At 40.6% G+C, this 13,235-nt stretch overlaps 1 protein-coding gene across 1 annotated transcript; it reads left to right on the top strand.

Moving 5' to 3' along the window:
• Positions 1-1,157: 1,157 nt before the first annotated feature.
• Positions 1,158-11,147, top strand: SMNDC1 (survival motor neuron domain containing 1). The gene is made up of 6 exons (XM_056515908.1): positions 1,158-1,281; positions 1,936-2,055; positions 5,425-5,567; positions 7,606-7,767; positions 8,555-8,708; positions 9,450-11,147. The coding sequence occupies exons 2-6, from the start codon at positions 1,936-1,938 to the stop codon at positions 9,585-9,587; spliced, it is 717 nt and encodes a 238-aa protein (XP_056371883.1). The 5' UTR covers positions 1,158-1,281; the 3' UTR covers positions 9,588-11,147.
• Positions 11,148-13,235: the final 2,088 nt, after the last annotated feature.

The raw sequence follows: 13,235 nt of genomic DNA, 5'->3' as shown, positions 1-13,235 counted from the left end.
GAAGTTGAAACTGATCATATCAATGCCCATTCTAACTGATAGGTATGCTCACAAAATTTTTCTAATTGCTCTCTATTAAAAAAAAAATATGTATTTCAACGATCTTATAAAATCTTATTAGAAAATGTTTCCTTAACTATTTTTAGTTTATTACTGCATAATAATGAAAATACCAAAAAGTTGCTGTTGCTATTTTCATTGTTACACTTGGCCTCATCAATCGTCTCTGAACAGTGACCAGTAACTTCTATATTTTAATTATGAAATCATACACTAACATACAGAAATGTGTTTCATTCTGGGTCAGGATGTCCTCTGAGGACATACACCAAGTGTCATAGAACACAGTAGATATATTTTCCTCATAATACATAATAAACAAATCCAATGAGCAAAGTCAGCTTCCTGTGCAGCACCATGTGCCTGTGCCCATGAGGGACAGGATGTTTGCAGGAGACACTGATCCTCCTGCTAATATGAAGAAAATTTTGGGGCATCTGCTTAATTTGCCTGGCTCATAGGCTCACAGCCAAATTAATCACTGGCTTTGCACCAGAAATATATATTTCTTCCTGTGACAGGCTCGAAGAAGCCACAGAGCTTTCCCCCTCAGTTTCCTCCCCTTCGTTGCAGGACAAATATTGAAACTGACTCTCTTCTAAATTGTTCGGTAGTAAGTTTCACATGGTTCTGATGATCATGCATGTAGACAGAGGATGTTGCTGTATTTGATATGGTCAGGAACAAAGATGTGAGTGAGCAAACTGCCTGGAGTTTGCAGGGTCAGGGACTCGTGGTTCCCCACAGCAGCGTGTGCTCAGACAGCACAAATCTGCCGCAGTTCCTCGAGATAAGGCTCACAGCAGGGTTCGGATGGGACGGAACCGCGAACTCCCGGTCCCGACCCACATCTGACAGCACAAATTGTCGCCGTTCCTCGAGCTAAGAGGCACAGTAGGGTTCGGATGGGACGGAACCGCGAACTCTCTTTCCCGACCCACCCCGGCCTCCGTCCCCTCCCCTCAGCCGCGGCTCCGCCCCTCAGGGGCTGTGGGCGGGGCGGCCGCCACGTGACCCTGGGGCCGCGTGAGGCGCTGGCGGGCCGGTAGCTCACGTGACCGCTCTCGCGAGCGCCGGCGCGCGCCGGCCGAGGCCCCGCCCCGCACTCCCCCCCACCCCCGACTGCGGCGGCGGAAGGAGCCGGAGCGCTGCGGCCGCGGCCTGACGGGACCCCGAGCGGAGCCCCCGGCCCGGGCACGGCCCGCACCCCGCACCGCCGAGGTGAGAGCGCCGGGAGCGCCCTACCGGCCCCGCGGCTGAGCCCCTGTCTGCTCTGAGCGAGCCGGGGCCGCGCCGGGCCCGCGCCGGGCCCGCCTCGGCCTGGCCTGGGCCTGGGCGCTGGCGCGGCCCTTCCCAGGCCCGGCTGTTCTCCCGCGCTGCTCCGCCCGCCCCGGGCGCGCGGGGAGCCCCGGGAGGGGCCGGTTCCCGGTGCCGCAGAGGGTTTCGGTGCTGAGCTCCCGGTGTGCGGCAGCCGGAGCGCACACACCGCGCTGCGCGGTGTTTGCTGGGGACGTGCATTCATTTCCTGAAGGGCCGCGAGTTGCGAGCCTTGCTCCAGGCCCCGCTGCTCACACGCGGTAAGCTGTGCCTGTACCCCGTACACAGGCACGTGTTTAAGCCTTCTGTTCTTCAGAAGTGTCTTGAGAGCAGCCGGAACTGCACAAAAATTAAATGAGCGGGTATCTGTAGTCAAATTACTGAACAAATACTCATCATTGAAACTTAATGAGCTGTGCTTCTAACATGTTAGTTACAGGGTTGTTTGGTTTTTTTTTTGTTGCCATTTCACCAGACTTGGACCACAAGGCGTGATTAAAAAGTAGCAAGGCTGTTGTTTTGATGTGGGGTTTGCATGTGTGTGTGTGTTCCTTGTAGATGTCAGAAGACCTTGCTAAGCAGTTGGCCAGCTACAAAGCTCAGCTCCAGCAAGTCGAGGCTGCCTTATCTGGCAATGCAGACAATGAGGACTTACTGAAACTGAAGAAAGACTTACAGGTGAGAACTCGAGGGTAGGTGAAACATCAGGGTCTTTTACAAGTGTTGTATCTTTCCTAAATATTTTTCCTGCAACAAAAATAGACACTTGCTGGGTTAGTTGTTTTCATTCCACATAGCTTGATATAGTCATGGTAGGCTTAGTTTGGAAAAACCCAAAGTATGTCCTATTTTAAATCTGCTTTTTTGGATAGGTAAAAAACATGTAGTAATTTATACAGCAAACTCTTTTACTATAAGCTTTGGCCGGAGATTGAAAGATAGGCCAGTGCTGTCTTTACTATGTACTGGGTTTTAATTTTTTTTCCCTGAAGCATTTCTCAAAGTCATTATTTTTTGCTGCTTTTACTAATGCTGAAGCCTGATGGGTTTGGCTTACCATGAAGTTCTTACTGAGTTCTCAAATAACTTGATCCAGAACCTGCTTACTCATTAAATGCATTTGCAGTGTTAAAAGCTTTGGAGTGTAGTTCTATATTCCCTGTGCATCTGAGTCTTGATTGTGTTCCTATATAAGAAGGGAAAAGAGTTGTGTTTTTCATTTGTCACAAGAGCATAGTGTATTCCTAACAGCTAAAACCCATTTCTGGTCCTTGGGATGTGGTTTAGTGACGGGAAGGCCACCAACCTAATTCTAAATGTGTGAGTGGTCTTTTAGATTCTTGTGCATATAAAGCCACATTGGCATATAGCAAATCCCAGCAGTGCTGTTAAAATCTGTCATGAGAGTGCAAGATGCTGCTTCATTTCTGTTGTGGATTGCTTTAGCCATCAGGTGTAAAAAATATATAAAACTACCCAGTGCAAGGTTTAGTGACCACTGCTCTGTATGAAAAGAACAGTAATAAATTGGGGCTTCAAAACCAAAACAAAAGTGATCTTTAGAATTCCTTTTAAACTGCAAAGGCTTTGTGCCCACAAGGCACTTTATAGATCATCTGAATGTGCTCTGTTGTACACTGTTAAAAGCATGTGTATATTTTTATATTTTTAAAATGCACAGCAAAACCCATATGGGATGATATTTCCGATACCAACACGACCTCGGCTTTGATATGCAGAGATCATTGATGTGAAAGGACAACTTGCAAACTTTTTAATAAAAGCTTTCTGCACAGAATGGGGAAGATCTTTACACTTTCGTCCCCAAAAGGTTTGCTATCCGTATGTTCCACCTTGAAAATGACATAATGTTTTGCAGACTTGATATATGCCAACTAAGCAAACAGCTGTAAAAGTGGGTTTGGTGCGTCAGTGTCCCAGCGAAACCACTTTTTGTCTCTTCAAAAAGATGGTTACTATGTAATTGAAACATCTTTTTCCTGTTATAAATACTGATGCATCTTGTATGCTTATTCTTGAGTAGCAAGATTAAATACTTGGAGAAATTGTTAGAAGTACTTAGCTTTTCACTTTTCTGTTGACCAAAGCATTTCTAGGACAGTGTCTGTGCACCCAAGAACCAAACTTACCTTTTCTAGGATTGATGGCAGCTGTCATCTTCTGTAATTGGAGATGGGATTTGTGGGTGTTGTGCTCTGGAATGTAGAGGTCTGCCTGGTTTTGTGAAGACCAGTTGGTCAGGAAAAATCTTGGCAAACTAAGTAATGTTCCCTGTGGTCACACGCCCTTATCACGGGGATGTGGCACCCAGCCATGTTGTTCAACCTGTTTGGCTGTACTGAGCTGCTGTGGTAGTCCAAGTCCTGCTCAGAAATTTTCTTGGAATGTTTGCTTCTCTTAAAGATTCAAGAATTGTCTCATGGCTTGCATTAAAATTAATGCCTCTATCTTGTGAGCCGAGCAGTATGGTATGTGGTTATCAGATGAAGATTTTTACCAAAAGTTTGGTTATTTTAATAGCCTGGTGTGTTAAGGGGTTTTATTAAATTCAGAGGATTCTTGGTAGACTTGTCTGAAGCTATTCACATCCAAGTTCTAGAATAAGCCATCTCTGAGGCAAAATTAGTCAACAGTTTGGTGTTACAGGTAGTTGCAATACTTGAAACGCTTTCAGGAGTGGCATGTGGCTGATATGATGTATTTAACCTGCTTAGAGAGATACTTGTGCTAAGCCATGATGCCTTCTGGATTTGCAGAATACAGCTACCTGTATGTTGAGGAATAGTTTGGGATTTTGCACTTGGGAGGGAAAATTAGGCTAATGCTGTATGTTCTCAAATTAGGTAACTTGATAATCAAAATCTGTTGTGCTTCAGCTGTGATGTTAGGAAAATGGTGAGCTAAGTAGTAGAATTGTGCATTCCTGTGCTCACAGTTGCTTCTGCTTGTGCTCACTGGAGTACTTATTAACCAGCAGCTCCTCCAAAGCAAAGAGCAAAACTTTTATTAGCTGTTGGAAATTCAGACATTAACATGCTGCAACATAAACAGACTGTTAGGCCATTGATGCTAGTGGTATAGTTCATCAGATAAAAGTGCATGTAAGTTTGTGTTGTATTAACTTACTTGGGAAGTGCTTACAGTCCTCTAGATTCTTAAGGGATGATGAACAGCTCCTTTACTGTGTTTTCCTGAGTCTTTTTGTGCCCATAGCTGAAGTCAGGTGTGAAATGGGGAGGAAAGTTCAGGCTTCACCAAGCCTCAGTTGATCACTGTCTGGAATTAAATTTGTTAGGAGAGGGACGATGGTTCATGCTGAGGTACTCAAAGAACTTCTTTGGGGCCAGCAAAGTTTCTTTGCATTATACAGAAAATTTACATGGCCCTTTAGGTGCTGTTCTCCTTTGACTTTTAACACTAGTGAAAAAAGAGAAGTCTTGATTTCTTAGTCTTTAATGTAACATTTACAGGAAATTGGGAGAGGTTTTTGCAATCTCCTGCAAATGAATAATATGTAAAGGAAATGGGAAATTTTGTTACTTTGTCATCTTGGATTAGCAAGGGAAGGCCTGACCTGAAACCTCAGTCAGAGAATTTAGAGAAAACCCAAATGCTTCTATCAAAATGACTTGAGGAAACCAGTTCTTTTGTGTGCACCTGGATGCTTTCTGACAAAATGAGAGGTCTTCACAGCTTGGAGGGTGCTCTGCCACCCTGACTCTGGATGCTACAGTTCAGCCAGTGAGAGAAATGTCATTTAAAAATAATAGGCTTCTTTTTGAAAATTTGAGGAGGGCATGGGCAGCTTTACAGCAGTACAGTGAGGACATACGTATTTTTATCTACAATTGCAATTAATGAGCTTAATTAAATTATTAAAAAACCAAAGCAAGTGTAATTCACACATCAACAATGAATATAATACAATAACTTAAACCAAACCAAAACCAGTAAGCTTGGGGTAAAAATATGCTTGGTAAGAGAAATTTGAAAAATTATTCTTTGTGGGTTTTTTGTCTTTTGTAGGAAGTCATAGAGTTAACCAAAGATCTCCTTTCAACACAACCTTCAGAAACTCTTGCAAGTTCTGACAGTTCTGCCTCCGCCCTGCCCAGTCACTCATGGAAGGTTGGGGATAGGTGTATGGCCATATGGAGTGAGGATGGACAGTAAGTGTAGAAAACTTCTCTAACAGTTACATGCAATAGTTCAATGGTAAGAGACTTTCATTCAGTTTGAATTGACCAGGGTGACTAAAGGCAAAAAAAAATTAGGAAATTAAAGACTGTGGACTGTTTCTTAAAGGTCAGTATTTTAGGTAGTGAAGAGATGGGGGTTATTTTGTAAAAATGCCCTTTTTTCATAACTTATAACAGTAGAGTAGCTTTTGTAAATTATCATTTGCTGATGTAATAATTGGCAGACTGGAAGAATTGGTCAGTTAGGGACAGTCTTTTGGTAAAGCTTTTAGGATGTGTAGTTCATAATTTGTCATTGCATTCATATATATGTGGCACTGATTACTATGAAGAAAAATTCTTGCTGTATCAGTTTGGGCCTCTAATTGGAAATTAATTTAAAATTTTTAATTGGAAATTAATTTAAAATTTTTAATTGGAAATTAATTTAAAATTTTTAATTGGAAATTAATTTAAAATTTTTAATTGGAAATTAATTTAAAATTTTTAATTGGAAATTAATTAAAAATTTTTAATTGGAAATTAATTAAAAATTTTTAATTGGAAATTAATTAAAAATTTTTAATTGGAAATTAATTAAAAATTTTTAATTGGAAATTAATTAAAAATTTTAATTGGAAATTCTAGGTTTGACTATAAAATTACTAACTATGTAATTAACTATAGAATTAATCAACATTTGGGTTTGGTCTCCTATATATTAGCCTGTATAGTTCTGGGAACCAAGCAGATCATTCTGACTTCATGAACTTTGAAATAAACATTTAGAAGTTACTTTTCCGTGGTTCAAATGTAATTGTTGCAGCTTTAAAAAAACCAAACTGTTTATTCAGCACCAATGTTGCAATTGTTACCACTTAGAGAGAGGCTCTATTGTTCAAATAACTTGTTTCTCTTAACAATGTAGTAACCATGTAAAGATTTTGGTATAGCTACTGATGTCTTAAGTAGAAAACTAATCTAAAAGTCAAGAGTTCTTCTGTTTATTAATGAGTTGTATGTTCTTGTGTTAGAACTTAAAAAATGAATTTCTTAGTCATTGGTCACCATTGGGTCATTCTTTTTGGTCTGATCCCTTGGTTACAGGATGAGAGCTTGGGCAAGAGTGTGTCAAAGTGTTCAGTGAAGTGCATCTTATTCGACTTAATTGTTCTGCTTTTTTCAGAAAACCCGTCTTCTGTTGCAGTATTTATTAAGTGACCAGTGTTTCATAAAGAGCCAGCCAGACTTTTGGGTTTTCTGTGTGTTTTCACCTAACTCTGCTCAAGATGTTGGCCCACTGAAAACATGAGAGAAATTAACTTAGTAAATGTTAATTGGAATATTTTCTATGAAAGTTCCATTTTTTTTCCTGTTTGCTCTAGATACATCCTTTTGCCCTGAAGTTAGACACAGTTATTTTAAATATTTTTGGAAATGTCACTTGTCTCTTTTATTTTTCCCATTTTAAGGTGTTAGTTTGACCAAAGTGTTCCATACACATAAATATGAAATGGACTGAAATTTTCAAAATTGCTGTTTTAAATAAATAAGAAAACTTTTAAGCTTTAAAGTATTGAAAAGGGAATGTTTTGAAAGCTTCCGTTTTTAATTCTTTGTTCTATGGAGAAAAAACCAAAACTTTGCACTTCTGAGCTGACGTTTTCTAAAACTCCTTAGTGAATTCTGTAAAAGCAGAATATTTTTTTTCTATCCCATGACTGGCCAGAACTAAAACCAAATCAGGATAGCTGATTAGATTGGCCCCAGCATTAATCATTAGTTGTGATAGCTGTGAGGGCATTGCTTGTTGAAGCTAAAGGTCAAATACAACAGATTCCAGTCTTTGTATCTGTGTCCCTTTGACTTTAAGACAAGAATATCTTGGTTTGATTTGTGTATTGCCGCTGGAACTGAAGGCTGGCATCTGCAAATTTTTCTCTTAGTGGCATTAGCTGGTTGATGTAGGTGTTGAAGGGCTGAGTATTAAAGCTTTACTCACATGCTTACAGCCATGATATCTTTACAGGTGTTACGAAGCTGAGATTGAAGAAATAGATGAGGAGAACGGAACAGCTGCGGTTACATTTGCTGGATATGGCAATGCTGAAGTCACACCTCTGTTCAACCTGAAGCCTGTGGAAGAGGGAAGGAAAGCAAAAGAGGACAGTGGCAACAAACCCATGTCCAAGTAAGTAATACACAGACAGAAATCTGAATGCTGCACTGTCAGTTAGTTGTTTTTTTCTTTTTCTCCCTCAGCTATAAAAATTGGTTAATTAAATAGGTAGTTTATTGGTTTGTTTTTATTTAAAATTTATATTTATTTAGTATCTTGCTGTGTCTAACACAGGAGGGTATTTATAAGGGCTGAAAACTTTTATTTTTGGCTTTGGAAGAAAAATAAGGTATGATTCTTCAGTGTTTTTGTCAGTGATCCCTTCCCTAAAAGGTTGTTCTGAGGGTGCTGCATTGTGGCAGAGCCACAACCCCTTCAGCTTCCTTCTCTTCACTGAAGTAATCTTTATCCTTTTCCTTCCATCCCTATTCAATAATTGGTAGCATCAGAGTCCTCCTCCAAAAAAGTTTGGGCTTTTCACTGCAATGGGTTATTTACATTTTCCAAACCTGAGATGCTTCTGAAATGTTGAAATGCTGATGAACTGCACCCAATCCCATGGGTTGCTCTGTTTGGCATGGGCTCCTCAGGTTTGCTGGTGGCTGTTGTTATACCAGATACATAAATAAATAAGGTAATGCTTATTAATGGAAAGATTCAGTTTGGATTTTAGGTTTTTGAGTTTTGGGTTTTTTTTTTTTACCTCCTAGAAATGGTGAATATTTACAAGCTTTATTTCTGTAATTTACTTCTGGAAAACTAATAGTCGTCTGTTTTACAGACAGATTTTAGTTTGTTACAGGAAGTGGCGCAAACATAAAATGTGACATTTGTTTTTTGTTTTTCTCCTTTTCTTCAGAAAAGAGATGATAGCCCAGCAACGAGAGTATAAAAAGAAGAAAGCTTTGAAAAAAGCTCAGAGAATTAAAGAACTTGAACAGGAAAGAGAAGACCAGAAAGTCAAGTGGCAACAGTTTAACAACAGAGCCTATTCTAAAAACAAAAAAGGCCAGGTTTGTTTACTTTTGTCAGTATGTGAGTAGCAACAGGACATAGACTTCTGTGCAGTACCCTGGGAGAAAGGACGTGGTTTTTAATGGGATGTAACATGGGAATTCGGGTGTCTTTGAGATTCTGAAGTGTGCATTTTTGTATTTTGTGCACTTCAAATGCCTGGTTTTTTACTGGATTGTTTTGGAGGAGTGCTGCTGCTAAGAGGGTGAGCTTGCACTTGGCTGGGATAGCTGGGCTTGCATTAGTTGCCAGATGTTTGTTGGAGCCAAGAACCTGAGGGCCCCTTTAAACCTCCAAGTCTGGCTTCTTGCTGTATTTGTGACCCAGCACACAGTGCTGGGGACGTGCCCTGGAACAGCAAGTGTAGAACAGAAAAGGTAGCAAGGACATTAAACCTTATTCCATTTCTGTCCTGGCTTGACCAAGAGCTGCCAGATAGAGTGGTAAAACTTCAGTCTTCCTTTTGAGCAATTATTAGAGATGCCATTATGAGAGATTAATTTTATTCATTATTGGCCTGACCTGAGATCCTCAGTACCACAATCACATCTGGTACTGAGGTGCCAGAAGTTCTCAGCCCATTGCTTCACTCAGTGACAAGGCATCACAAATGTACCCATCTGTAGGGCAAAAGTTGAGAATCTTGAAGCACTTCACATGGTATTGATTGCTTGTTTTTTCTTCTTTGTAAAGTCCAGCTAGTAATTATTCAGCAGTGGTGTTTTCTGTTTTATTTCCAGGTGAAAAGGAGTATTTTTGCTTCTCCTGAGAGTGTAACTGGCAAGGTTGGCGTTGGAACATGTGGAATTGCAGACAAACCTATGACACAGTATCAAGATACCTCTAAATATAATGTCAGGCATCTGATGCCTCAGTAACAGGTGAAAAAGGTGGAACTTCATCTCTGCAGGGCTTTACACTTACCTTTTTATCATTATATTTTTCTAAAAGTAAATTATTTGTTGGCACATAGTGAATAGTCCATTTTGTCACCATCACTTTGGCTTTAGCTGATTTGAGCCTTAAATCTCCAGCTATTGATTTGAACCCCCCAACCATTAAACTTTTTGTAGCAGGTAACTTCAGCATGAACTGCTGTTGCTTGTTACTTTCAAAGCAGTATTTGTTTGCAGCTTTGAATCTTTCATTCATACCAGTAGTGAAGGTTTTTTTTATTTCTTTTAAAAAAGTGGTGGTATAAAAATGGCACCTTAAGAGCCTCCCTGGTTTCTGTAGTCACAGTGCTGTCTATGACATGCTCAGTATTACAGAGCTGCTGCAGCTCTGGGAGAGAGCTTACATGTCACATGGAATTGCTAAGGAAGTTTAAATAACTCCCTTACAAATCCACTGCAGATTGATTTGTACAGCTGTAAATGAGGGCAGAACAGGGCTGATTGGATCTTTATTACAAATGATCGCTTACATTCTAGAAACAATAAATTTGACTTAATTCCAGTCCAAATTTCTTGCGCTTGAATTTAAGCAGAGGAGATGCTGTTTCTTGTTGGTTGTTTTTTTTTGTTTGTTCGTTTGTTTTAAAAATACTTATGAAATTATAATAGGAAGTTAATGAAATGTAACCAGAAAACCATAGGATAAGGAACTGTATGTAAGAGTCGCCACCCATCCCCAGGGATCAGAGCTGGGGTGTCACTGGCTGTGCTGTGGAAGGGAGCTGTCCTGTCCTCCCCTGTAGATCTTGTAGGTGTTGGTACAGCACAGCAGTGACAGTCTGTGCCTGGGCTCCATCCAGACAAGGAGAAGCACAGCAGATACGAATGCCTAGATCCCACTTAGGTGTGAGTGAGTAAAGGTTAGTTGGGAATTTCTGTCCTCACATAACTGACTGGCCCTAGTGTCCATTGTACCTTCAGCTGTATTACAGTGCTGCTGAGCCCCTTCAGTTTTCTTCAGGAATCCACGTGTAAAAGCTCTTGCTTTTTTGTACTCTGTGATTTGCTTTCCTCTGTTCCTTGTCTTGCACTTACGGTAGTGATGCCACCTCTGAACCCGTAATGTGTTTAAAGAACTTAATGGGTAGCCCTGTATACAATGTAGATATTATTTTTGTAAAATCTAGGGCTGAGTTAATGGACAAGAGTACATCAGCTATTTCCCCCATTAAATAAAATGTGTGTCTTGTCCATTAACCCTGACCATTATTTCCCTGTATATTATGTTAATGTAGCTCATTTTGTAATTTGTTAACTAGATCAGGTCACGTCAGCAATTGTTGATGCACTGATTGGTGGAAATGTCCATCAGTTACCTGAGTCACAACTCAAGCTAAACTCTACAAGCAGTAGTTTAGAATCCATACATAGAAAAAGGTTCTCCCTATAATGGGAGAAGGTGATTTTTATGAATACAAAGTGTGTTAATTTCAGTTTTGTATGTTTAACTTTTATTAAATAAAGTGTTTAAAATCTGCTGGATATGTTTGGTGAAGTGGAATTATTCATTGGGGGAGGATAAGGGTAAATCATCAGGACAGGGGAAAGTACAGCAGAATCTGCTGGACAATGTAATATTCAGAAGTGACTCTGAAGTACAGCACACTCACTGCAAGATGAAGTAGGTGTTGTGTAATTCCTCATCTTCACTGGCACCAGGGGGCTTAAATTTTCTTTTGCATAGAAAACATCTCAAAGAATCCGCTTTTAAGAAAGGGAATTTGTACTGCAGCCTGTAGCAGTGACATTAACTAGGTGACAGTCATGCCACACTGACAGCTCAGTGCTGAGGAAGGCCACCTGATGTCTTTCACAGGTGGCTGTGATACAGTGTCCCTTTCACTTATCCAAAAGGAGCATCATGAAGTCAGAAATAACACATATTAAAGCAGGCACAACTGGAGTTTTCAGGAAGCCTATTCTGAGCTCCACCTGTTCTTTTAATAGAAAATAAAAACAAGGCTTAATCCAATACTTGACATGCACTACATCTGCTTATCTTTAATGTAATAAATACAATCAGTAGACCATCCCAGGGCTATTTATTTGTTCAGTAGCCCTGGAGAGCAGTAGAGTGAGTCGTCAGAACACAATGGGCGTGTGAGCCTTCCCTGCAAAGGACAGTCCAGCCCAAGTTGTTTTAGCTAAACCTTTTAAAAAAATTTGGCAACATTTGTACCTTTCCACTGAGTATTTCACTATCACCTCTTGTAACAGGAGCTGCCTCATGAGCTTTGCTGTAACTCTTCTGCTGGGCACTGCAAAGAAGTGCTGAAAGTTTTGATTGGCTTTTTCCTGAAACACCTTACCTGGAATAAGTGAAACAATGGGACCACTGTGCCTAGGGTGGTCTGATCTATAGCACATCAGGCTTTTTTAATTCTCTTGCCTCATGTGCAGTATGGGTGAATTATTGTAATCTGACTTTGGAACACAGCCTTAGTAAAGTGGCTTGAGAAATTCATGTAATAAAAATAAATATCGAGCAAAGCAATGCTGGTAATTGCCAAAACACAAGAATTCCTTATTACAAATTACAATACAAGTTGACCTGAAATGTGGCTGATGGTGTTTCAGTTGGTTGGGGTTTTTTTAACAACTTATTTTCCAGTTTTATTAACTGGTCTACACAGCAAGAAGCCTGAGAGCTCATGCTCTGCATTGGGCCTTTGCACACAAATGACCTACCACAGTGCCAACAAATCCTGCAATGGGCAGAGAGTACTTAAAAACACTGAAATGACAGGGAAAGTTGCTGTAAAAGTAGAGTCAAACCCCCCAAGCTATAGAAATTGAAGAGATATTTGTCAGAGAACAGAGATTTGTGCCTGTCTAAGGGTACTGTGCAAAATGACCAGAATGGCCGACTGTTTCTTCTTCAACCATTTCCTATAGGGCTTTACTTTTATCTAATACAGCCTCAATCCTGTGCAAATTGAAACCCATTTTGGAAATTAAACCTTTTAAAACAGTAGAAACCTGACTCAGATCTTGGATTGCCCCAGTCAGTTAGAAGTCTCAACAGTAGCAAACTGAAATTCTCATGGTCATGGCAATTAATTTCTCTTTTGTCTTCACTAAAGCCACTGACCCTTAAGCTGTCCCTTATTTATGCAGCTGCTTGGTCTCACAGGTCTGTAAATACAAAAAAGGACTTCACCTGAGAGGACTGCAATTCAGTAGTAGTGCAGATGTTTAGAAGGCAAACTTCTGTGCCTCCCCTTGAGGTTCTGCTCACCTGCAGCAGCTGTGGCAGGGTCTTGAGAAACAACCACTCTCTTGCAACAGTTAATGTGAAGAGTGAGGTTACAGAAAACATTCCTGGGCCAGGCCCAAGAGAAGGATTGCTGCCTGGCAGCTGGTGCTGCTCTTTGCGTTGCAATTTGTCCAATCTTTATCTGGGCTCTAAAAACCTTCACTTAGATGGTCAAATAAGGAGGGACACTTGCATTGGGACGATGGTGCCACTTGCTCAAGCCAGCTCTGGTCTTGAGCTGAAGGACTTGCTACACAAGAGCACTTGCATTGTTTCCTTCTGTAAAGCAATTCCCTTTCTAGCTGAACTCACCT

This window comes from Oenanthe melanoleuca, unplaced genomic scaffold, assembly GCF_029582105.1.
Source record: "Oenanthe melanoleuca isolate GR-GAL-2019-014 unplaced genomic scaffold, OMel1.0 S118, whole genome shotgun sequence".
Lineage (NCBI taxonomy): Eukaryota > Metazoa > Chordata > Aves > Passeriformes > Muscicapidae > Oenanthe > Oenanthe melanoleuca.
Note: the sequence above shows the minus strand (reverse complement) of the source record. Positions and strands in the feature narration are given on the sequence as shown.